Raw genomic sequence first — 25,014 nt, forward strand, 5'->3', positions numbered from 1 at the left:
CTCTAGATCTTGAATATCCACATCACAATCATGAAGCTCCTCTACCCCACGTCCCTCAAGCTCGACGTCGACAGCCTCCAGGGCTTCTCCGTCGACCTCGTCCCCTATGACGTAAACACCAAGATCCCCGAGGAGCACACAGACGCAGAGATCCTCGTCACTTGGACAAACTCGGCCGACAACCTCAAAGACGCCGCCGCCCGCCTCAAGAACATCAAGTGGATCCAGTCCCTCGCCGCCGGCCCCAACGACGTCCTCAACGCCGGCTTCGACACCTCCAAAGTCACAGTCACCACCGGCTCCGGCCTCCACGACCACACCGTCGCCGAGCACGCCCTGGGCCTGCTCCTCAACGCCGCCCGCCGCTTCTACGAGATGCGCGACTACCAGCTCCAGTCCAAGTGGCCCGGCCACCTAGGCGGTCCCCAGCCAGACCGCCCCGCCGGCGCCTTCACGACGCTCCGCGACGCCCGCGTCCTGATCTGGGGCTTTGGCAACATTGCAAAGTCCCTCACCCCGCACCTCCGCGGCCTCGGCGCGCAGGTCAAGGGCGTCGCTCGCAACGCGGGTATCCGTGACGGCGTCGAGGTGTACGGCGAGGACAAGCTCGCCGAGCTGCTACCCGAGACGGACGCGCTCGTCATGATTCTGCCCGGCTCCGACTCAACCAAGAACGCGCTCAACGCCGCGCGCCTCAAGCAGCTGCCCAAGCACGCCTGGGTCATCAACGTCGGCCGCGGTACGTCTATTGACGAAGACGCTCTGGTGGACGCGCTGGAGGCGGGCGAGGTTGGTGGTGCGGCGTTGGACGTGTTCGTGACGGAGCCGCTGCCCGAGTCGAGCCGTCTGTGGAAGGCGCCGAATGTTGTCGTCTCGCCGCACGCTGCTGGCGGTCGGCCGCAGGGCGCCGAGGCGTTGATCGCGTACAACTTGAGGCGGTTCCGTGCTAGTCAGGCATTGAAGAACGTCATCTGAGGTGCGGCGGAGTGCAATGGACAAAAGCGTGGTTGTTGTTAATAGACTTGATACAATACTACATACATGATGACCTCACGATCTCAGAGCTGAGAGAGTTCAGCCCACGCGTTGCCCTGTTCACCTCCTGCCCAGATACCAGAAAACTGCCACAGCTGGCTAGGGAGGAATGGTTTGAGCGTGGTCATTGTTTCCCATCAATTGTGCATCCATGTAGCTCAGACGGCATAGGGCTCCATGAGCTTCTTCGCCCACTGCACCTCCTCGGTCCACGACCACGCCGTGACATCCAACGTCTCCTTCCATTCCTGAGTCTTGGCCGTCCATGCTTCATAACAAGCCTTCTGCAGGTCCTCTCGCGTCATACCCTCAAAATTGGTGCGGTCCATGACGCCCACCTCTAGCTGGCACCAATCTCGGAGCAGTCTGTGGCGATCTTCAGCGGGCGTACGGCAGACCTCCTTGTTCAACCACTCCCCCACGCGAAACGCAGCATAGTCGGCGACTGACACCCATGGCATCAAGGAAAGTTCCTCGGCGCAAAGATCGAGCTGCTCAGGCGTGAAGTCCATCTGGTCTCCCATGCCTCGCATGCGAGTATCCTCTGCGTCACCTTCATCTTCGAGCTTGAGCTCGAACTCTTTGAACGCTTTGCTGAGCTTTAGGCTTTTGCCGGTGACGATGATGGTCCTGGCCCAGTTTAGAACGGCTTGGTAGGCCAAGGCCATGGTAATGCGGTTCATCCGGTTATCGGCGACTTGAGGCGCGTAGCTGACAATAAACGCCCAGACGAAGTGTCCACGCCGGTGGACTCGTCGGACTTGGACGACGGTGACCGCAGCTGGGAGACTCTTCTCTTGTTGAACTACGTCGTAAATGATGTCCGAGGATATCCTAACGGCAGAGGGAATGATAATCTCGAAGGGTTGACCGTGGGGGTATTTTTTGCCGGGAAAGATGTCGTCCCAGATCTTTTGACGTTGCTCCACGGGAGTGATGCCTGGGGTGTTTCGTACCATGAGAGGCTCCCCCTTCATCAGTGGCAGTTTCAACCTCGAGCGCTCCAACGCCGGGAGATCGTCCTGTTGTTTGATGATGTCCTTCAAGACATTGAACCAGGTGGAGGCGTCCTCGGGAGTCGTGGTTTTGCAAACTGGTTCAACATCTATCCAAGGGAACACTTCGAAATCCCCGGCTTTGCCCACTAGTTCAGAAAACATTAGCAGAGCTCTGGACACTTGATATTCGAGGAGTGGTGCAGCAGTACACTTGTATTGGACTTGGTTCCATGTTCTGAGGTCTACCGACCACGAGAACCACTCGGCAGAAACGGTGTCGTAGCCATATTGAACCAGGAATTGAGACAATTCCCTTGCTCTATCGGCCCTGTAGAGTTCGATATCCATGTCGGGAGGGGCCTGAAGATACTTAAACTTCCCCGCAATGACTCTTGCCCTAGCCTTCGCGACATTCGCGATGGAGGTTACGTCTTCCTCGCCGTCGTTCTCCATTTTCTCCGCTCGTATGGGAGATGCTCGTTGATTTACTGCGTCGGTTGTCGTAATCGGTTGCGTGGGATGTGATGAAGAATCGAGGTGATGTTCTGCTGAGGGGAGAGATTGTGATGAGACGGAATGATGAGAAGCAACTAGCCAAAATAAAGAAGCTCAAGGCACGTGTTTTGTGTTTATGTTTCTATTCGATCTTTTTGGGGGGCACGGAGGGCGTTTTACCTGCTATTTGACCTGCTGTGGCCCAAGAGTCCTCCGTCTGGTATTGGTTCATCGATGCCTGGTGATTGACCTCGGCCGTGCGATATACGGTACCTCAGGCTCCATTGCTCCTTTATCGGGCTCATCACGATGCCAAAGGAGGCACCTTGAGACAAAAGCTCTTCCTTTGACTGCCCTTTTGTAAAAATTGATGTCTAAAGATGGATGGGTGTCACTGATACATTCAACTTCGAAGAACATCAAGAAGGTTCCTTCATTGACCAGTGAGAACTGGAACAGAAAGAAAGGATTGCAATGATTTAGCTTGGATCAGGGGTTCGAAAGACTGAGGATTGAATTATTTACAGCTTTCAAACTGAGACAAGCACTGCGCATCAAGAATGAGACGCTCTTGAATCGCAAGATGGCATTCACAAGGTAGGCCATGAAGGATGCACATCGATCAATGCCTTACACTAGCAGTCGCAATCTCTAAACATTAAACATCCAATCACCGCTTGAAATAGTCAGAGCTAATGTCACCAATGAATACTGACTTCAGGACCCTTGTCGAGTTGATAGGCCAATTGATTAAGTGAGTGGAATATTGGTAGGTCTGAATGTGGAGTACCATGTAGACCACTCAGGCGCCTGTTGCATGTTGCAAGCCATTTCGTGAATAAACCATTTTGTAAGGCTCGATTTGTGTCTTTGCTACTTTGTTGCCTCTATTAAGGGCCTGATACCACACCAGGCCACCCAACATGGGTGATACCATCAACAATGCGTAGGCTTGACGATATGTTGAGGCTTTTCCATGCTTTTCCATGTTTAAATATATGGCCTTGGGCGATGGATTCAAGTTTTATTGCAACATAAGATATACACTTGATCTTCAAACCAGTTGCCCTCTAAATGTAACCATAGTAAGGTAGTTAAAGAACTCTATACACCAAAAAACCCCCAGCCGGTGTCTCGATACCTTAATCTTCTTTAAGAGATAGATGGACAGTTCTCGAAGAGATTAGTTGTCAACTCAATTATTGAGGAAAGGTATTCCATCATATGTGGGCCATTGTATTATCAAAGGGCCCAGAAACTTAAACCTGACAGGACGTGATGTAATCTCTGGCATTTCTCTACTGGTAAAGTATTAGACGTTTATATCTGTTTATGAATGCCGCAGCACTGGCATAAGTTGTTGATCAAATGCCACCAATTTTCAAGATGAGACTCATCTAATTCCAACTCCATCACTTCGACCCATAATTGGCTCTCTGTTGCCCCTCGTCCTTCAACTATGTCGTAAAGGAGCGTTTTCATAGGTTGATACCGGAAACGCTCCTCATAGCTATGGTGAACATCTCGAGAACTTGGTGCTCATGTCTCATAGCATAGCGCGGCTCAACATGTTGCAGATTCCAGCCATCAATCGCAAAATGTGTATTTTGCCACGCTAGTAGCACCGGTGTGCCTCGATAGAACACTTGCTGCAGCAGTCTGGATGCCTCGCCCGATCTCAACGGCTCTTAGATGACATCAAAACCGTCAATCACGGCCGTAGCAGGATACTAGACCCGAAAGGGAAGAAGTCTCAATCGTTGAAGGTTGCGAATGCGAATGGCCTGGTCACAGCATGCTAAACCACACCCACCACGCACTTCTGAAATTCCAATGCGTCGGGGAGCATGACGTGTTTACATAGTACGGAGAGTGAGACACCGCGCCGTGGTCGGGCAAAGTGGCAGCCTGTAATGTGCGCAACGCGATGGATGATGGTTTGGTGATGACACCGAGTTGCCTGCTAAAGCTGCTCGGGTATTGACGACAACGTCATCATGCACAACGCTCGAAGAAGAAAGGAGACTGCCGCCGAGCTGAGCATAGTCTCATGACTGGACCTCCTTCCAATCATATCTAATCATCGGTGATTGATATACAGCAGCAAGGCTATCGGGAAGCCTCTCGGGCCGGACGTACCTTAGTCTATGTTGTGCGACTTTTGCCCCGGACCTGAGTCTTCTGGCACAGCGGCCTGGTATCAGAGAAAAAACATACTACTTGTTTCCTGAGTTGTCGTCACAATTGAGCACCCCGAATATGGCTTTCCGATGAAAGCATCATTTACATTGTGATGTTACTGTTTGTTTTTGATATGCGGACGCTTATACACTTAACCCCTCAGAGCTCGTAATAAGCAGTCTGCATTATCTTGCTGTTCCCGACGCATCTAAATCGGCTCACACGGCAAAATGCATTTCCTGAGATCTGAGTAAGTTGATGTTGGGATTATATATCAAAGTGAAATTAACGTTGCGGCCCAATAGATGACGAAGGATCAAGCAAGCAGTATCGTATTGGTTGTCCGTGAGATGAGAGTGGGAGGTTGGCGCCGCAGGCTGGAAATCGTCCTCCGGCTTATACGGGCCCCCCTGATGCATCGGTCGAATCGGACTTATATCCCAGCAGTTTAAACGAAAGGCAATTGGATCTGCTCATTGCCTTGCTGATTGCTGCAGTTGATATTGGAATTTCCCCACCACAAAAATGCCGTGCTGTCTTACTAAAGTGTCCATGAACTGGGCAAGTTGTTTGTGCCTTTTCAACCTTGCTGGACAAACTGCAGAGCTTATCTATTGCAATGTTGCCCGCAAACGTTGACGCAGCGTTCCCCCTCCCCCCCTCCCCAAGTTTGACATTTCCATATGCAAGTTCTGGACCTGGCGACAGGTTCATGTCTTATGCAAAGAAGGTACTTGCAGCCTGATTCTGCCCCGAGTGATTGCTCCCCGTCCCCACCTCGTTCCATGCTTCGATACCCTGTCCGTAACTTCATGGTTCGTCCGTAAGGAACCATCTTCACCCACGTGCAAGAAGCACGCCATCACTTACCAAATAGCGACGAGACGAATGACCGGAAGAGGGTTACCCGGGGAGGTCGGAACCGATCGAGGTGCAGCATGCATGCATGAAAGTACCCAATGGGAAAATGCAGAAATCAACACCACATCAAACCGTTGGTAGCCTGCCTAATTAGTGTCTCACGTTTTTCCTATTCAACCAGGTTTCAGGCAGCTAACACGCTGTCGTTCGTGACCACCAGCCAGTAATTCCTCACGTATTCCTAAAGCTCCACATAGTCGGCAGATCAGTTGCGGGCCCTGATCCCGTAGTGATGCACGAATACAAAAACCCTCGTGCCCCTCCTGCCCTTTTTCCAGACCCTGTGCTTTTGGCGGCACGTGGGCAGGAATGGGGATTCACAATGCTCGATGAGAATGTGAACAACAACCCCTCACGTCTGCATTACGCGCCCAGTGACAATCTTGTCTTGCAGTTTTCTTTTCCCTTGCGTGGCCGAGATCCTGATCATGAAGCTCTCCAATTAATTGTCAAGATAGCCCTGTAACCACTCACCGAAGTCATGCTGGAGGGGGGGTTGATCTTGACCGGTCGTGTTCACTCTAATCAGAAATCATCTCTTGCGGGCGCAAGATAGAGCTAGGGGGGGGCACACATGGGCGGCGCGTCTCTGGGACAACCCTCAGTTCCAAGTCTAGAGCTTCCCTCGGCAAGCTATTTTGGACTTCCTCGGTTAACAAGTTTGACAAGTGCAGTTAATCGCTTCGAGAAAGCCTGGTTTGTAAATATGAGGTAACAAATGCTGAGAGCTTGGAAAAGTGCTATACTGAAGCACCGAGGGATCTATTGAAATCCTGGTTCCATGGCTTCTCGAAGTCGGAACTTGCCGCAGGCTGCGCCTCGTGGTATGACACATGGTAAAAGAGGGGGTTAGGGACGTCAAGGCAACCGCGTTCTCTTATAGGAGGGGCTTCACGCACTAGAAACTGCACTACTCTTGGAGCCTACCTTACGGTCCGTATATTATATAAAAATGTCGAATCAGCTTTCACTGAACTGCCCTTCCCCAAAGGACCCCGCCATTCTACTACTTTGGGTCAGTCCCGCATAAAGGAGTGTAAGAACCGGATCCCCTGAGTTCCGGCCCGTACTGAACATATCGTCTGCATCACTTGAGCTGACATGGAGCTTCTCTTCACTGCACCTCGACCAAAAGCCCTCCTTTGAATCTAGGTAGCAACCCAATACTGTAATCAATCATGGCCCCAAACTAGATCTGTTCCGCGACTTTGCTTTATATAGCGCTGTTGCCGTCCCAGGCCGGAGCGCCGGACCCGGTTGACCGAACATTGACGTAATTCACTTTCTAAGAGGTTGTATAAGCGTGATTGCCTGGGCGGGGGCGAAGATGTTGGGTCCAATATATGGTACTTCCAGGGTTCCTGAGAAGGTTTTTTTGAGGCAACTACACTAGGCACTCATTGCGAGGAAACGGGTATTAGAGGGGGTTGACTGATTCCGTGCGTGCAGCCTACCTAAAACTCCGAGGAAGCCCGGTGGTTCAATGACTGCATGTGGGCTAATCTGTTTTCCCGGTACCAATCAAAAACCCAGCAGAGTTTCCCGCCGCCTGGAAAGGTCCCCCGTAAGGATGCGGGGCAATAAGTTAAGCGCCGGCGAGTCGCCGAATTGACCTTTCCGGCCGAGAGTTAGGCGAACATTCCGACGTCGGGGGGCCGCCTAGATCGAGATAGGAACTGCACTTCAGATCCCCGTCCGCTTTTTCCTGTTGGGGGTGAGAGGCTGCACCATTCGGCATGCCAATGTCTCGAAAGGCGTAGAGGAATGCTCGGCCTCCGTGAGGGTGGATCCCTTAGTATCATCTTTAGCTTTCCCTGCGCCACCAGATGACGACCAAAGTCTTTCGTCAGTACAGAAGGATTCGGTTGCCTCGTGGGCTGATCAATTTGGATTCCTCAGCGTTTGGGGCGCATGGTTACGTTTTCGTCAGATGGGGTGGGTGGCTGGATGATCCCATGGGCATCTGCCAATGTTCAACCTCTTCAGCCGATCTGAGTCGCGAATTGGAGCGATCGGCAGCAAATAGGATGTAAAAGAGAATTCCTTCTTGTTATAATAGAAAACAAGAAAGATATTGAACCCCTTTCTGCATATATAACATTATTGTAGAGGTTAACATTCTGACTATGCATGAGATAGGTAAATCAGAAGAGCTTACCTTTTCTATAAGACGCTTTCCGTAATAACTCTTTGAGTACCCTTACAAAGTTTATACTTGCCTAAATATGTTAAATCTATAAAAGAATTTATGGGGATATATACGAGAGTAATAAAAACATATGTATATGGAGCCTGCGCAACAAATTTTGGAAGCAGTATAAACGCATTTACCTAGAAGTAGCCCGTCGTGACAACGCGCCTACCTAGAAGTGTGAACATTTCATAAGCCATTTCAGATCACACAAGTTTGCATCCATATGCTAGAATGCTTCTATAATTTAAAGAATTTGCGGGGCTTGTTAGCGGACTGAATGTTTGTGATTGTTTCACGAAAGAAAAGCCAGGGCACCGAGCAGCCTCAGGCCTGGATACTTACCAAACCTTCAAGTTGTGTAAAGCCAACCCAGTTGCATGCAAAGACTCCAGTTGCTCTTTTACCACCTAAAGATGTGCTTATAAGCTATGAATTTTCAATTTGTACATGTAGACCATATTTGGATTACATCCATTGCTACTCATGACCTGGACTAACTTGCCGAATAGTTGCCTCCATTCTTGTCAATTATCATCCAACTCATCTGTCACCAATATCGATTCTATAGTGAATTGAGCTATACTCACTTCGGGATAACCTTTACAACCGATCCACCTCGTGTAACCTACCTTATGCTGTCTCATGATAAGCGAAACTTAGATGCTCGACGCCCATCTCTATTACCTTACATATAGGTGGTTGCTACTCTTATCTAGCGTCGATCTCCCGGCCCGAGCCGAAGTGCATCTCGTATTGTGGCAAGAAGCCTTCTGGGGAGACAGTCATAAGCGGCATCGGGAGTTTGTCATGCCAAGGCTACGTTTATTTGTACATTCGTACGTAGTGCCTAATACATGAACTAAGACTATAAATGCAAGCGAGTGTTCTATGCCTCCTCTCTCTCTGGTAAGCCTATGCAAGGACGGGGTAGTACGGTTCCATCCCCCCCTATCACCGTTCAGTGTTGAGCGCGTGTCTGTATCAATGATGTAGATTTTGTCATAATTCCATTGGAATCCCATTCTTATGACCACAATAGCTAGCTGGAAGAAGACTCTTACAGTCCTTTGGATGTCGTGTAAGAGAATGCAGTTGCAACAGAGCATCAACGCCCAACTGACGCCAAAACTATGCACCGAGAACGCCGGACGTTAAACGTTATTCAACCGAAGCGCAGCCCTAACCGTCCCACCGCCATTACGCACTAGCTGCTGGAGCATCTGGAATGCGAACATCGCCGTCATCGTCTCCCTTGGATGAGGACGTGTCATCGCTGCTCAGGTCAGGAATTTCGACATCGTACTTTGACGGAACCCCAAATTGTCCCTCGGTCGTGTACGTCAACCATTTGCCCGAGTTGGCAAGTCGGCGACCCAGCCATACGCAACGGCATTGACGCTCATCCTCCATTGAGGCGACTTCGAAATACTTTTCGTCGTCATCCACCTTTATGGCCGTAAACCAGTCACTGGGGTAGTAGTTGTCAACCCACAGGAGGCCTCGCTGCGCGAAATCATCCGGTAAAGGACGAGGAGCATCCTTGGCTGGTCGGGGGAATTCCTCTGATTCAAGGGTTTCAATGGACGAGCATTTGGGCACGAGGGTGTTTAGTAACAAGGATATGAGCTTCCAAGGTATCTTCTCCTCGATGTATTCCATTGCAGTAGGGAACTGAGACATGTGATAGAGGAATGAAAGAGTGACGTGCAGGTAGGGGTTGATGTTTGCGTCGCCAAAGCGTCTGAAAACCACGTTGTGAGTGCGAACCGTAAAGTCAAGGGCGTCTAGAAACTTCTGTGTTGGAGCAGTGGTGGTTCCAGTCTCGTCCATCTGGACGTCTGCGTCGTCTGCACGACCTGACTTGATGGCTCTCATGATGGGGTTGCTCTCGCTGCCATATTCGAGAAGGGCGCAACCCAACGCGATGGAAATGTAGTAACCACTGTCCAACCAGCGTCGAGTGTTACGCGCGATATGGTTGTCCAAGCATTCAATGAATTCGTTAGTGGATGACACGAATTGGTCAGTGTGCTTTCCGCTGAACAAGATGGCGTTTACGCGGACGAACGCCGCATCAATCTCCGGCACCCGCGGCGCAGTGCCATTAAAGTGAGGGTCAAACAAAGTCATGATGGACTCCCGCGCGGACAAGAAGGGGATCGGGACACAAAGAGACTTTGTGTAGTAAAAAAGCTGCTGCAGAGCGTTGGGGCGGGCTAAAATGGCGAGATGGTGATAGAGGCGGCCAGTTTGGGGGGCCTTGTCACTGGCCTTGGAATACCAATGCCGTGAAACAGATGTCCAGACCTCGCGGTCCTTGAGGTCGTCGTCTTCGATGGCCATTCTGTAGCAGCTATTAGTATGTTTAATACCATTGGAGCGAGTAACTCACCGGTATCTTCCCAGATCACCAAGGCATTCAATCCAGGTGTCTTCAAAAGTCGGTACCGTCTCATATAGCAGGGCCATCATTGAGTACGCCAAGTAAATGAACGTCAGCATGTGCTCAAGGGACGCAGGTAAACGGTGGCGTAAAAGCTCCAAGAAGGAGTGAATTCCGTGTCTCCACATGCGTGCTGGCATGGCATATTTGCTGGCAAGCCTACGCAATGCCGGACTGGCAGACGGGTGTTGCGAGGCCAAGAAGAAATCATGGTGCTCATGTAACAGCGTACGGTGTAGTGCTATGAGGGCTTGCCACTGTTCGTTGTTGAGCTTAGGGTTCGATTCGTTGTTTGAACTTTGTGCGTTGTCCACCTCGATACATTTGCTCTCAACCATTACGAGCCCGGCGTATATCCCTTTAACCTCGGCGACGAGCTGCTCTTGGCTGATTGGACGGGTCTCCGGTTGCTTTATCATAACTTCAGTATTGTCAAAGTCGGCATTGCGGGGGGGCTCGAATGTGCGGCCGGACGCGGGCCTCGGAGCGTCATTGGTGTCTCGATCCCTTTGCCGGCCCTGGTCAGCCCGTCGCGGAGGAGGGCCTCCATCCTCTGGTGTCCATAGCTTCCCCCCCGTGTGCGCCGAATCTCTGTGGAAATCGCTGTCACTGGCTGTCTGTGTAGTTTGACGGCCGCGGCTCCGCTTTGGAGCCATTTGCTTGTTTTCGTTGTCATTTCTCTTATTCTTGTCGGGCGATACACTACTTGGCCCTCGGTCCGTATCATGGGTTGGATCCAAAGGCTCCGTACTCAAATCAGCCTTGTCTGTAGGCTCGGGTTTCGTATCGCCCGGCGGTTGGTCGGTGGTTGGTGGATTCGGGGAAGTTTGGTGCTGAGAATTCGACGGTGCGGCTGTGTCCGTATTGAAGCTTCTTAAGCTGCAATTTCATATATTAGCACCCATATATGCGGCTCTGCTCTACTTGGCGCCATACCGTAGCCACGTTTTTTCAACCAAATTGTCTTGTTGTCCGTCTGTTACGGTATGCCCGCGCTCGGTGAAGTGTTGCGCGACATCTTCTCTGGTGGAATTTGACGGGAATTTATCTGGACAGAGGGGGCACTTTCTCCTTTCCGTTTCGCGGGTGCGTTTGAAACTAGTGAATCTTGTCGCAAGGTCGGCAGGCGGGTCTGCGGGAGGCTGCCCTTTGGACGCAGAAGTCATGTTAACCTGCTGCCGGACAAAATATGAAGCGGGGGCCCAAAGAGTCTGTCGAGTGGGTGAAGGATGCGACTGCCGAACGAAGCTCCTCGGCCCGATATATATCCAGGAGAGAATTAGAAAACTCTTAAGCTGATATACGAGGAGTTTGGAAAGGACGTTAAGATCGTATAAGTATGGTGGAATTATTTGGTCCGCGGACTGTCCACAATCAAAGGATGGCCACACAAGGCTGTTCATTCCCATATGTAGAATATGCATCTTGGAGGCAGCAGTTAGGTAGGTACACGAGTGGGGCACCAGCCCACTAGGTACATAGAGGTTGCCTTACTACCCATGTAAGAGCCTCATGGGTTCGCATGGTTCGCAATTTTCTATTAGAGGGATGTTCAGGGACAACGGCCTCCCCCGCTGTTCATTGACAACCGCCTCCCTCCACCTCTCCCAAAAACGACCCTTCCGCCCAGTGGTTCCCATCTTTGAGGTCAGGAAGAACAATCAGTTTCCTCTCTCAACATGAGCGCTTGCGGAAGAAATCAAATATCGCCAACGTCGATAAGCAGCAAGGATGACGCATTGACGTTGAGTCTTTTCGCCTGCTCAGATTTGTCAAAGAACACTAGATATGAAGAGAGACGGCACTGGCAAACTTGGTAGCGGCGTACTTGCGTATTTGCGCCCTGTGGAGCGACGGCTCACCAGGTATTAGTACCTAGATAGCGCGGGTATCATCGGAATAGCTTCGTCCATGAGTCGGAACGTTTTGAACACCTCAGCCAACATGGCTTTGTCCAGAGATTCAATCACCGCTGGCGTGCGTCAGCAATCAAGCTGTATCGTGATGGTTGTTGGGAATGTTTCGATACGCAAATCGGAGCTTGAGGCTGACAACAAGAGGAAAACTTGACAGCACCATCAACCCGGTTAGATTAGCGCATTCCTCGCTGCATCAGCAGACCCTGACCATGAGACACCGGTAGTCACACTCATTACCATACCCGCACAGGCACCGTCAGCAGCATGGCTTCTACCAAGTGATCACGAGCCCCGGGCATATCATGAACCTGCTCTACGATATCCGTAGATGACCCTATCTATGTATCCGGCAGTATCCGAAAACCCACCCGAATTCCAGAACTATGTGACCTGAGTCCAAGTCCAAGCGCCCATGTTTTCGTAGGAACATTTGACGGTGGCGGATTACTAACGCTGAAGGCGCTTTCACCTCGGAGGATTAATAATCAGGACGAAAATAAGCACGGGTCCTCCAGGAGGTCTGTTTCATTGGCTGCATCACCTTATCTCACCTAACTCTCAGAGTCAAGTTTTTCCGGCGTCCGGCTTCCGACTTTTTGCACGGCATCTCCTGGACATGTAGATATCTTCTCGAGTGGTGTATCCTCTCCCGACTGTCCACGACTCATCATTTTCCTTGCTTGCCTTCATCAGCGAAAGAGACTTTCCGACTGTTATTCGCCATCCCCTGGGCCTTGGCTTGAGTGCGCTGATGGCGTTGATGGCGCTGATTCGGTGGAGCTGTCGCCACTGTTCTCTCTCCGCTGAACGATGTCTACACAGCCACATTCCCAAACCTGGCTGGAACCGGGCTGGTGTGATGCACCAACTTCGGCCATCCCGAGCTTTCGCTGCGAAACTCGCCATCCGAGCATCAAGAATCTTTGCCATCTACTCTACAGCCTCAAATTTACACGAGTCCATGGAAAATATGGGTGACAGCTGATGCCGATATTGTGCAAGGTGACTAATTGGGCACCGAACACGAGCCAATGCTACAGGAGAAGCAAAATTCGACTCAGGGGAGCCCCGATATCTGCGAATTATGTATAGCTGAACAGGCTAACGATGACACAGTTGATGTTCATTGTATTGGATGTGGCAAGTCCTGTCATTGGAATGGTCTCGAAGAACATTGGTCATCATGGATAGTCAATCACTCGTATTTCTATCCTATGATCGACGGACTTCCACCTTACGACGACCTTTGCCTTGACACACACGTTACTGCGGGCTGAGATTGTGTCGCTCTTTGACGACTCTGGTGGAGTCCTTCCACGAAAGGCGTCCCGCGGACTCAGCTATGTGTGGCTTCAGCTCGTGATAGGCAATCCGTCATTTGCTGGCTGTCCTAGACAAAGTTGCCTTCATCCATACGAAGGCGAATGATCTAGAAAGAGTCAACCCAACGAAATTCCGGACGGGGCTGACCATGATGGCGGCTCACTCATCGTCCAACGGGCTACTACCTAGCCAATTTCAGGGGCTCAGGGGTAGCGTTCCGGGTGTGAAGGACTTTGACAAGCGATAGGCAGCTCTCGGTAGGTGGGCTCCGTCTACGCGTCTTCGCCTCACAATGTCACGGATTCACACACTAGAACGGTGTGGATGGGCCGGCTGACCTCCAGATGACTATGAATATCCACGAGATGATTGGTGTGTATCTCTGAGATGAGGCTCCTCCTAATTCTCACCGAATTTGCCCAAAGATGTGCGGTACTTTAGGTATCGATGACAGCTCGGTACCTATTGGTGCCAGTGTTCTTCTTCCAGGCAGAAGAGTACTCATCATCGAAATAATGGCCTTGATACCTTAGGTTCTTCTAGGCTTGGAGATGGTTTATCGTGTCAACCATGACCGGAGAGATGTTCGGCGGTCTCTTCACAGATGCTGTAGGCTCCTTCCACTTTCAGGAAGCTGAAGTTGGCAAATCTTTTGCATCAATTGCAATCAGCCAAGCTTTGGTGGAATGGTTTAGCTGCTGGTTTACCAATTGAATTCCATGATTGGCTAAACTCTTTCTGTGTTCAAAACCACCAGGGGGCTCAAAAATAGGCTCTAGTAGACTTGGCCTCAAACCAGATGTGACAATAGCCTACACAACTGTTTGACGGCCCCGTATAAGAACCCACTGACTCGATTCCACGTCATTTAGATCTTGTCTCCGTAGCTCAATCGAATCCCATTTCCTGCATTTGCTTTGTGAAATAAGAATGAAGATTTATCGCGAGGCAAAGTTAGGGCAGCAATTCTTCAGCTCATCTCGTCGAATCGAGGTCACCATGATACCCAGCTTCACCTTGGTTAAGAGTATCGGTGGCATTGCATCTCCCACGTGTATCAAATGAGAGTAATGTGAGAAATCACATTTTGACTCTGTATGGGTTGGCACACTGAAGAAGCCTCATTTTGGATGAGGACGACTTAAAGGCTGACATGTTGGATGAGAACTTGTCGTGATTGGATCGGCCAGCTCCGTAGAATCAAAACACTTACAGGCTATGGCTGCCCAGCCGATGTCATGTGTCTTACCATGTGCCAGAGCCTATTGGTGCTTCACGCATATCCCGAGGCTTGCCGCATGGTAATTCGATTTCGCTTCTTGCTCTTAGTCTTTCACAGGTAAATATTCGGAATTGGTCGGGTACAGATTGTTTTGAGCCCAAATCTGCATAAGGCAGATTCCGAGTCAGGCGATGAAGTGAAATATTCAGTACGGAACAAGTAGGATATGTTCATTTCCGTCATCTCCATAGATCCGAGGATGCCGCAATTCTTTTGGCGATCAACGGGTGAGGATTTTATCATATTCAAAGGACAGAACTTATAATTGAGATATGAAATGCTATATATTCAACGATGTGAGCATATACTTACGGATGTTTGGGATGCAATGGTGGTTTAAATTGACTATCTTCGAGCATTTTCCTGCAAAGTCGTCGCTAGTGAATTAGCTCACAACTCAATCCCATTGAAGGCAGCACGTGACTTCGGCAAGGAATGCCTTCCAAATACGACCAAAGGTGATTCTTACCGAGAGCAAAGCGAACCATGGGTTGAAGGGGCGGTAATTCGCAAGGCAACCATGGGAGATTAGTTTTGCCTTGGAAGTTACATGTAGATATCTTATTTCCCACGAGTCCGGTCTCTGTGCCCATTTGATTTCCAATTGACCAATCCCGTCGAGGGTCATCATTGGTCGCTTGCTAATTTGTTATCGCATCCGGAGCTTGTTCATCGGCATCCAATGTCTCGAACCCCCCTTTCTTTTATTTACGGGAACTCTCGTCGGAGGCATGCCCTCGAGATAGCCCTCCGAGCTGGCTGACAACGGTGCTGCCATGGGAACAGGCAAAGCGGAATCCAAATCATGTGATTCCTTACGCATGCCGTGTCTGTAACATCACCTTACAGTCGTGAGACTTGACGACTCCCGATTGCCCCCATCTCCTGACCAGCATCCGTTTACCGCATCAAACAACCAAACAAAGACTGGACAACCCCGTGTCCATTGCGCACCAGACTGTATTGCCTCATCGAAGCCTCGACCCCATCTCCTGACTCTGGAATTCTTTCAAGGGCCTGAGAGGCAACGCTACCGCCTGAACGCAAGCATACCTCACCGTATTCGGTCCTGGCTCTCGGGTCCAAGCAACTTGCCGCCTTTCTAGATCAGCAGGCATCCGTCGGTGAAGAAGGGCTCCCAAAGGAATGAAATTATTTCCTACACACGCGCTTTGTTGTCCCAACGAAGAAGGCAGCCAGGCGCCCCTCAAAGGCCGGGCGCAGTTCTTAATGAAACCCGGCGATCAGTCAGATTCGGAAGCGAAGCCCAAGCGACTCTTGCCGGGCCATCAATGACAGGCTTGCTATGACCGCAAATTAGGCCCACAACATTGGCGAGGCCATCAATCAGGCATGGCACGAATTGCGAATATCGTCTTTGATGGATGTTACCACTTCTACCCGCTTTTTCAGCTTTGCGCCTACTTACAGGCACTGCATTAGACGCCTTCCCTATCTGAACAGACAAGTGTCTTTCTCGCCAATATTTTACTCTGCATCCACCCCCATCGAGCAGCAAGTTGCCGTCTCGGGGAAGGCTCATTAATGATCCGCGACTGGGGTCGGACGCCATGCTGCAACCGACGAGGTAGCCGTCACGGAGAGGCTACCTGCTTCCGACCGGTGAGGCGGCAGACTATCGGAGGGCGACATCACAAGCGACTAGTTTTCCTGTGATGTCCGCCAGGCGGCAGACATCCCAAACTTGAATCCCTTGTCAGTGTTCAGACGCCTGAGCAAAAGTTCCTGCCACCTTCCTCCACTTTCTTGTTTTTCTTTTTTGTTCTTGTGCTTAACCACGGACCCATCCTTCCAACCTCCCTTGACTACACGCGTTTCGGCAGAGTTCAGCCTTGGTTTGCATCCTTGCCTGATGAACATGCTCAGAAATGCAAGGTACGGTTGTGTCTTCTTTTAGCATTGGCAACCACAATCTCTACCAAGGCGTCGACGCCCGTTTGCTTTGTGAATGTATTGATCGATTGGAGGGTACGTCTGGACGCCTTTTTATAGGGTCCCTGGGCGGTTGGCGCATCAATTGTTCAAGGAACCCCGTCACACAGAGGATCAATTGGCTCTCGCGTAATAACGGATCTTCCCCGCCCTCGCCGTACCTACGCGCTTCCAACAAATCTGGATGCTTTCCTTGCGCATACGCACACTTTTCAGAATTGGTTGGATTTGAACCTTGCAGTTGCCGTGTGAGAGCCTCGATGCGTAACTCAGCTTCGTCTTCAGACAAAGATGGTGTGCAAATCTCGGTCCCCCTTTCTGCAAGGGTTGGTTTCTGCTGGCCCTTGACCCCCATCATTTCTTTTTTTGGGACTTCCCCTGCAGCTCTCTCCATCAAGTCTACAACATCATCTCATCCCTGGGCCCATTGAACTCCTTGAATGGTCATCCATTCACTGAAAAGCCTTCGAGGCACATTCAGGACTCGATTCCTGGCAAACCTGCAGGAAAGGCAACCAGGCTGGTCGGGGATACGAGGCCTTCTTCTTTCAGGCTATCTGTGTACATTCCACTTGTTTCGCTCATGCCAGAGTTTTTGAAAAAAAAACAAGTTTCTTTTGGAATTTCTGCCCGAGTGATATCGTTCATCGCACTCGGTAAAAGGGGCTGTGTCATGGGTTTCTCGCATATTGTCTTGGATATAGCTGGATGGAGACATCCTCGGGCTAGAAGGTATCGACGTTGAGGGGCCGGGTCACTCCATACGGCCCCGAACCCGGAGGTCCGATCTGGGCTTCCACAAGCCCCATCATCCCGCCCAAATATCCGGGACGGACACTGCAGGCAGAACGCCACCAGTATCATTTGCAATGGATCTGCAGAGATGATGTCCGAGACTTTACCGTGGATGGGAACAGTACCCGGGTTTCGCATTTTCGGGTTCTCTACGTCTTACAGCAGACATTGATTGGTGCCGCAAGCCTACCCGGTCAGAGTGTCCGGCATCTCGGTCTGGCTTTCGTGATACGAAGACAAGTCAGACCTATGTCGCACAGTCACACCATGAGCCCCTTCCGCACCAGTTATCGAATGTTTCTGACGACATCTTGCTACAGTTCGCTACCGATGTTAAAAGGGCTATTCTTTGCCTGCCGGCCTTGGCCATCCTAGGCTGATACTCAGACCAAAAGACAACGATGTTGATCTACGACAATCGAAGCCACACGAAGACCCGAGCCCATTGCTGCTCATCATACAGCCTTACAAACAGCCTGGAACACGGCAATGGCCCTCGTCGGGTAAACGAACCTCCTGGCTGCTCTTACACGCCGACACGCATCAGGCTTCACAGATGCACCCTGCCGGTTGCCTACTTTTCTGGAGACTGAAGTCGGTCGAGTTCGAGGCCCGTTGCATCCTCGGGCTTCTCTATCGTCTACCGTGGCATACACTCATTCGGAGATTCTGAGGCGAACACCGAAAGACACGTCGACGTGACCTGTCACGAGACCCGTGTGTGGAGATCAGGCCGAATTGGTCAAGGCTTACCCGAGTCAGGCAGAGTCGTGACTTGTATTGGACTGAAGAGCAGAACCATGCAAACCATCAACAGCCCGCTCCCGGCGGCCGGCATGCCGCGTATGTGAGCCGCACAGCCCCGGGGTATTTCATCCCTTGTTGAGCACGCCAGTTGGCTGGATCAAGTTGCTACCATGTAGATATTAGGTAATGGAGTGGCTGGCTTCAACAAAGTGAGGTATGACTGAGATATGACTCGCCATCCTGCCTGTGAGATCCACCAATAGATCACCAGGGCGTAGTGGATGGCAAAACACACGGATTCCCGCCCACGAAGTTGATGCCCAATCCGAGAGGCGGAAAGTCGAGGGGCTGACGCGAGAGAAAATTCTACCAGGTCTCTCTACACAAACTAAGGCCCATGATGGCCCAGTCTGGGTGGTCGACTGGTGAGGATTCTCCATCTATTGGCCGTAGCCATTGAAAACGCGGCCCCATATGCGGACCCCACACCAGAACCACACATTTTGCCATGCGGGAGCAACCGAGCATTGGGCTGGGTATCATTCTATAAGTTGTGACGGGGCCTTGCACGTCCGCCAGCCTCATTCAAGAGTCGGTGTTGCCCCCCCGCCTGTCCCGACGATCTTCCTTGTGGCCGTCCGGGATGCGGGCTTCGGCAACTGAGGCAGACGACGATGGATGTAGGAGACGGCGACTCTCATGTCACGGCCAAGGGATCAAGTCCTACGCAAGGCAAAATCAGATGACATTCCCGTCGACCAAAAGACAAAAGGCAATCAGTGATGCTTGTAAAGGATCTACAGGATCACATATTCATGATTAGTTGACCGGCTTGGCAAAAGATCTGGTATGGGAGTCGAGACCAATTGGACGACAGAAGACGCTTGACCAGGGGAGCCGCATTTCCTCGCTTAGTATTGGTCGTTTCCTTCCTTGTGGGACTTCGATCAGTCTCGAAGACGCCCTTGCGTTTCCTCCCACAGACCATCCAAGACGTCATCAATTTACTCTTGTATCAAATCCACAATGTCGTCCTTCTTCGCGCCGAGTCTCGGAGGCGGTTGTAATTAACACACCATAACCTGGCTGTTGCAATCACACAATCATATGCGTACTCGAAAGAATCAAATCGTTGCACAGCATCATCTACTTTCACCAGGTCCTGTAAAAGAAAAATTGAACCATCACACGACATAACATGACACGAACCTGAGGGGCTTCCATTCCCGCAAATTTCTGCCTTGGGCATTGTCTTGCCGACGTGTTACCCCAGAATAGCATAATCAGCGTGTATGCACGGGATTGATGGAATGAGCGCTTTGGCTAGACGCCAAATGCCCAGCATATACCGAGAATGGTGCTCGGGTTCGCATGCAGATCCAACCGCTACTGTATCACGACTCCTCAGCTCGTTGAACATCAGATCTTGGCCGAACTAAAACCTTGAGTCACATGCTGGGTTTCACGAGAACGTGCTACTTCTTTGGCGTGTAACCAGGGCATCCTCAAACCATCAGATTCTAAGGCGGCTGACACATCGACGATTGATTACCTGGCCCTAATCTGTAGAGCATGCGAGTGGTACGGGCAACAGTGTGTGGGACTACATCGTACATTTCTAGACTAAGTAGGCAACGAGGGATGCTTGTCTATACTTTGGATTGGGGTTTGATGCTTATATGTCGTGGCAACGGTGAGTGACTGCTCTGGCTTGGGTTCCGCCACCGTGGGAACGGCAGTGCTGCTTCCGAAACTATCTTCTAGCACGGCAATAGCAGTTCTCATGCTTTCTGTAACGGGTGAGTCAACTAAGGTAGGTATGAAAACAGTGCTCTTCGAAAGGTAGGTTTAGTACCTTATTGAATAGAAGCTGAATCTTGGCTTTCTGCCTCTAGCGACATAACTCGAAATCTGTGCCGCAGCATGTTTTGAACGGGAAGCTAGCAGGGATAGGAGCAAGGAGGTTGTTGACATAGCACTTTTGACGGTCAGCCGGCGTTACAGTGACAGAGGATAGCGTAGAAACACCAACCATCAGTTTCTTGTCTCCTTGCGTGGACGAGATGAACTTTTCGGCATTACAACATGACGTGGTTTTGGCATCGGTCTTGCATTTGCAGTCAAAGGCTGCTTGGACTCTGAAAGAATAGTCAGTGATTAGTGATGTGACATAGCTGAGACTCTCGGACAACTTACCCGAGGCAAAGACTGGCAAGAACCAGAAAAACATTTTGCAACTTCATGGCTGGTAATTGGCTGAGTATGTAAGTTGCTCGGAGTCAATGAGAGAGGTGGATTGGTGAACGGTCTCTTTCTTGAAATACAAGAGGTGTTTTCTGCCTTATATACTTAGCCGTTACCAGCATCGTGAGTGGCAGTCTGCAATCAATAACAGTTCAAGGATGCGGACAGGGAGCAAATTGTATAGTGCACCGTTTCTGGAAGGTCTGTAAGCCGGACTTCAATGAGTCGTTTGTCACAGTGGGAAGGAACGGCAAGTCACAACGGGGAAGTTCGAGCATGCCCGAGGACGTTCCACAGGTGTTCCATACAGAGCAGAAAACAGAGCTTTATCCCAGCGCACCGTAGAAGTAGTCGAGAAAATCCTGAATGCACTTGCTATCTCTGGTATTCCTATCTACACACATTTGAAGCCAGAGAACAGTTCACCAGTATTCCTCATAAAGCACAAAAATGAAAAAGAAGAAAACAACGTACCGACCACTCAGCTGGTAAAGGACGCAGTTCAACTAAAGCCTTTGAAGGCGCTAAGCTAAGGGGTCAAGCTCATCCCTTAATTAAAAGGAACTGACTGCAAATTAGAGCTGATGAAGTTCTTAGCAACTATCGCGTCTTTTTCCTCTGTTCAGGGGTGATGTCAGGCCTCCGAGTCAGGTGCCTTTCCTGGTTTGGCTTGCTTGGGCGTCCTACCCTAGAAGGGTCTTCAGTCGAAGGGTTGAGGCTGGTCTTCATGTGTAGTGGTACATCCGTCCTTTATTCCTCAGACGAACCATGCATTTGTATATCAGCATCATGTTCCAATGTATGCAGACGCTCTTCTACTGGACCACCTTCCCTTTTTGTGTTGACTGTGCGCCGTGATTCGTGGAAAGGAGGCGTCGGAGCGAGAAGATTTGCAGCCTGCGAAACCTTCCTAAGAGCTCTGCGGTAAGACCGAATCTTTCAAATTGGTTTGCTCCGAGAATTGCGTCTGGAGATGCGTGACTGACTGAGAGGTTGTCTAGGTTGTAAGAGGCGGCTTCCCTAAACAGGAAGTTTACAAGCCAATAAGGTTCGAACTAGTGTAAGAGCAGGATATTATGTCGCCTTTTGACTGAATTTCGAAGTCTAGGCCGTTTGCGCGAGTCAAACTTCTGAACAATATATTAGGAATCGGTTTCCTCGGCACGCTTAACTCGGCACACCCTGGCTCATCAGCTCTTTTCCTTGTTGTCAACTCAGGCCCCGTCGCCGCCTTATCAGTCCCAAGTATCTCACTTGCCGCGCGTCAATCTGGCTCTTCATATGGAGTTTCATCGACGCTCCCTCGATTCCGGCAAAGGAAAATTCCCCTTCTCATCGCGAGATCAAAGCATGTCTTTCAATCAGTACTCTGCGGATGGATATGCGCTATGGCAATGGATATGCTGGGAAGGGCGCACAGACCTGATCTTCAAAAGAACCGAGTGTTTTCATAATTAAGCGGCATAATTTAATCCTGATAAATAAGTTATAATTGTCATATGTGTTGATTGAAAAAAGCAGTTTATCTTGATTTTCATCAGTGTTTGAACGTTTTATTACTTTACTAACTATTCAATAAAGTTAATTTCTTTAAATAATTGTGGAATAAAACGAATAAAGAAAACTGGCCGGGAGGATGGGCGCATGGAAGGCTGGCTAAAAGCCACTATCTCATCGTTCCAGCTTTTTAATGTTGTCCTCCGTCACAGTGTGATGGGAGTGCTGACCCAGTCCTTTCTGGTAAAGTTGGAGATACTTCTTCTTAGTGTCTTACTATCCTGAGCTGCGATTGGCCAGGACTCTTCTCTTGATGAGAGCCCTTTCCACAAGCCTGACATTCACGTCTTTCACACGGCGCGGCATTTGATGAAATCTGTGCTAATAGATGTGTCATTTGTAAGCTGATTATCTCGGAATCAGAGGGATCCCTTGCGGCCTTCATCGACTGAGAAGCAAATGGCATCTCCATCGTCTTATGGCATATTCGACCCATGCTCGAGTACCTGCGGTCCTCAAGTACTCAGCCACATAAGGACTGCAACCATCTCTATCGGCGACCCCGAAGATGACGCCGCTTGTCTTTTCAAAAATCAGGAAGTCATGTTGGGACTCAACACATGACCCGCCCCTCGATCGAGCATGCGTATTTTCCCTGCCAAACCCCAGAAGAAAGTTGATAGGAAGCCGAGATTGCTTCGCAGCGGAGCGGAAGTGAGGAAACCTTCCCCAAGGGATCGGTGCACGACTTCCACGATGTCTTAGGGCAACAAGGCTTACGCAGCTGAAGCTGAGAAGACCAGAGGCCTCTAACCACGGAAAGAATCCCGTACTTGGGCGATGCTGACATTTTCTGATGGCTCGTATCTCTATCCAATGAACGAGACATTTCGCGCATCACGATGACTCGGAAATTGTTTCACACTCACCCCAGGTTGATGGAAGATCTTTGACGCATTCGAGAACCTCGTGTCCGTGGTGCTTCCAAAGATGTCAGCCATGTATGACTGTATTCCAGGTCAGGCAATCGATTTTATGCCAATTTTCTTGGTTTCAGATGCCTTGCTCGTCAAGAAGGGTCTAGAACGGGGCAATACACCGAAGATTCGGGTCAGCGCCTTCTTGAGGCCGTGGGTCTCTTCTGCCTAGATGTCGCACCTGATGCTCTGGAGGGTCACTCAGATCTCCACAAACTCAAGAGAAAGTCGGGTGGTTGCACATGTGGAAAGGCAGCCAGGCAGATTTTGGATTGTATGCAACCATCATTCTTTTCGCGATGCAGCCATTTCATAAACCGACCACGTACGGGACTTCACGAAAAATAACACTGGCACTACCTTACACTCGCTTTTCTGTGTGAAGTTGGGTGATGGTGGTCAGAGCCGAAGTCTAGGCAGCAGGCAATCTTGAGCAGCTAAGATTTATGGCCTAAGGTTGCTCATCACGGGGCAAAGTTCAATGTTCATATCTAGGCAATAGTTCAGGTTCTCTCTGTCAGATTCTACACAATGGTATTATTAAAAAGTGGAGTATTTACTAAGATACGTTGTCGTGCGAAAAATTGCTGCCTTCTAAAGGCTTGATACTGTCAGGTTATACTCGTGGATTAACAAGGCAGTGTCAGGAAGTGGTTATCCGCAGTTTGTAAGGTTTTCGACGTTAGGTCGCGTATAGAAACCTTCAAGTTTTCATTTGATTTCAGATGAAAAAAGTTAATTTCAGCGATTGACAAGCTTAGCACACTTGAAGCAGCTTCATGCCCCGCTTGCCAACTGCTTATGCTGCATCCTCAATCGAGCACAGAGATCCACCGTGGCACCGTCACTGCTAATTGAAACCTTGGCCTTACTCTGAGTAAATTGATCTCATTCCAGGTAAAGGCTTGAAGGCATAGATTCTTTACTGCCTCATCAATGGCGACATCGCTCTCTCCTTATGAGTGAGTAGTTTTGATGCCCAAAATTGCCCACAAATCGATCATACCCTGCACCTACTCACAGGCTATGGATGCTCAGCTTTCACCCAAACTCATTCTTCAATCGTACTGGGCCAAGAATTCAGAAAGGGCCTGGGTTGTGGTTGACTGCGCTGGACAGCACAGCTTGAGCCATGACAACAGCCTAGTCCAGGCCTGATTCCCAAGATAATATGCCTAACCTAACTTGCCAAAGTATCCTAGGTAGTTTGCCGCATGCCCCGTAAAGCAGTCTTGTTTCAAGTCGAATACAAAAATTGGGATCAATTATGAATATATATTCCAGATAATTCCAGGCTTAATCGGTTCGGTCAATTTTTTGATGATTTAACTTAAACAGCCGTCATAACTCAGTAACTATACCGCATTGAGTACATTGCTTTCCCTGGCAGTCCAGCCCGTCATTCAACCTTGAGTTTGAAATTGCCAAGTATCAAAAGTGTAGAACGATGCCACTCAGGAACAAACCTTTTGATCAACTCATCCCTACGAACTGAAGTCAAATGGTGTTAGCCGCTGCAAACCGGGCTAATTCGGGTTGGGTGATCCAACCAAGCAAAAGCAATAGAAGTGCTTCATCCAATGTGTTCAGGGGTCGAGACGCAGGCTGCTCCCGTAGTTGCATGGCATGGTCAAGCACATGAGCTGGCTCACGTGATGTGACTAGGCGCAGAGTGATGTGACCAAGGCATGCATGTTGATCGACGAGGCGAACCATGCCGCATCCATGGATGAGAGGCATCAGGCAACCAATTTTTTACTTTTTGTGTGCAACATGTACGTGCCCTACGATGAGGAGACACTGTCCAGATCATTTGCTCGAATTGACCAATAAGGTCAGGTAAGGTCACTTTGCGCTCTCTGCAAGCTTCGGCATTTTGCACATTTGGTTCGCTTGTGTGCGAGGAGTTTGAGCCACGCTTTCCTCCAAGACAAGTCTCAATTCATTGAATCAGATAACAACCACTTTGAAAGCCCCGAGTCGGCTTTACTGGCAGTCATTTGACTGCTC

The 25,014-nt window shown here is 50.0% G+C and overlaps 4 protein-coding genes across 4 annotated transcripts; 1 reads left to right on the plus strand and 3 right to left on the minus strand.

Moving 5' to 3' along the window:
- Positions 1-30: 30 nt before the first annotated feature.
- CORC01_04952 (D-isomer specific 2-hydroxyacid dehydrogenase) lies at positions 31-975 on the plus strand (the record flags this gene model as incomplete). Its single annotated transcript, XM_022616599.1, has 1 exon — positions 31-975. One exon carries the CDS (start codon positions 31-33, stop codon positions 973-975), a length of 945 nt encoding a protein of 314 aa, XP_022476961.1.
- Positions 976-1,193: 218 nt separating this feature from the next.
- CORC01_04953 (uncharacterized protein) lies at positions 1,194-2,486 on the minus strand (the record flags this gene model as incomplete). Its single annotated transcript, XM_022616600.1, has 1 exon — positions 1,194-2,486. One exon carries the CDS (start codon positions 2,484-2,486, stop codon positions 1,194-1,196), a length of 1,293 nt encoding a protein of 430 aa, XP_022476962.1.
- A 6,535-nt stretch (positions 2,487-9,021) lies between these two features.
- On the minus strand, positions 9,022-11,285 carry CORC01_04954 (uncharacterized protein; the record flags this gene model as incomplete). Its single annotated transcript, XM_022616601.1, has 3 exons — positions 9,022-10,168; positions 10,217-11,146; positions 11,251-11,285. 3 exons carry the CDS (start codon positions 11,283-11,285, stop codon positions 9,022-9,024), a joined length of 2,112 nt encoding a protein of 703 aa, XP_022476963.1.
- Positions 11,286-20,177: 8,892 nt separating this feature from the next.
- CORC01_04955 (uncharacterized protein) lies at positions 20,178-22,877 on the minus strand (the record flags this gene model as incomplete). The annotated part of the gene is made up of 4 exons (XM_022616602.1): positions 20,178-20,264; positions 20,319-20,424; positions 20,483-20,531; positions 22,808-22,877. The coding sequence occupies 4 exons, from the start codon at positions 22,875-22,877 to the stop codon at positions 20,178-20,180; spliced, it is 312 nt and encodes a 103-aa protein (XP_022476964.1).
- Between the last annotated feature and the right edge of the window lie 2,137 nt (positions 22,878-25,014).

This window comes from Colletotrichum orchidophilum, assembly GCF_001831195.1.
Source record: "Colletotrichum orchidophilum strain IMI 309357 chromosome Unknown Scaffold_33.1, whole genome shotgun sequence".
Lineage (NCBI taxonomy): Eukaryota > Fungi > Ascomycota > Sordariomycetes > Glomerellales > Glomerellaceae > Colletotrichum > Colletotrichum orchidophilum.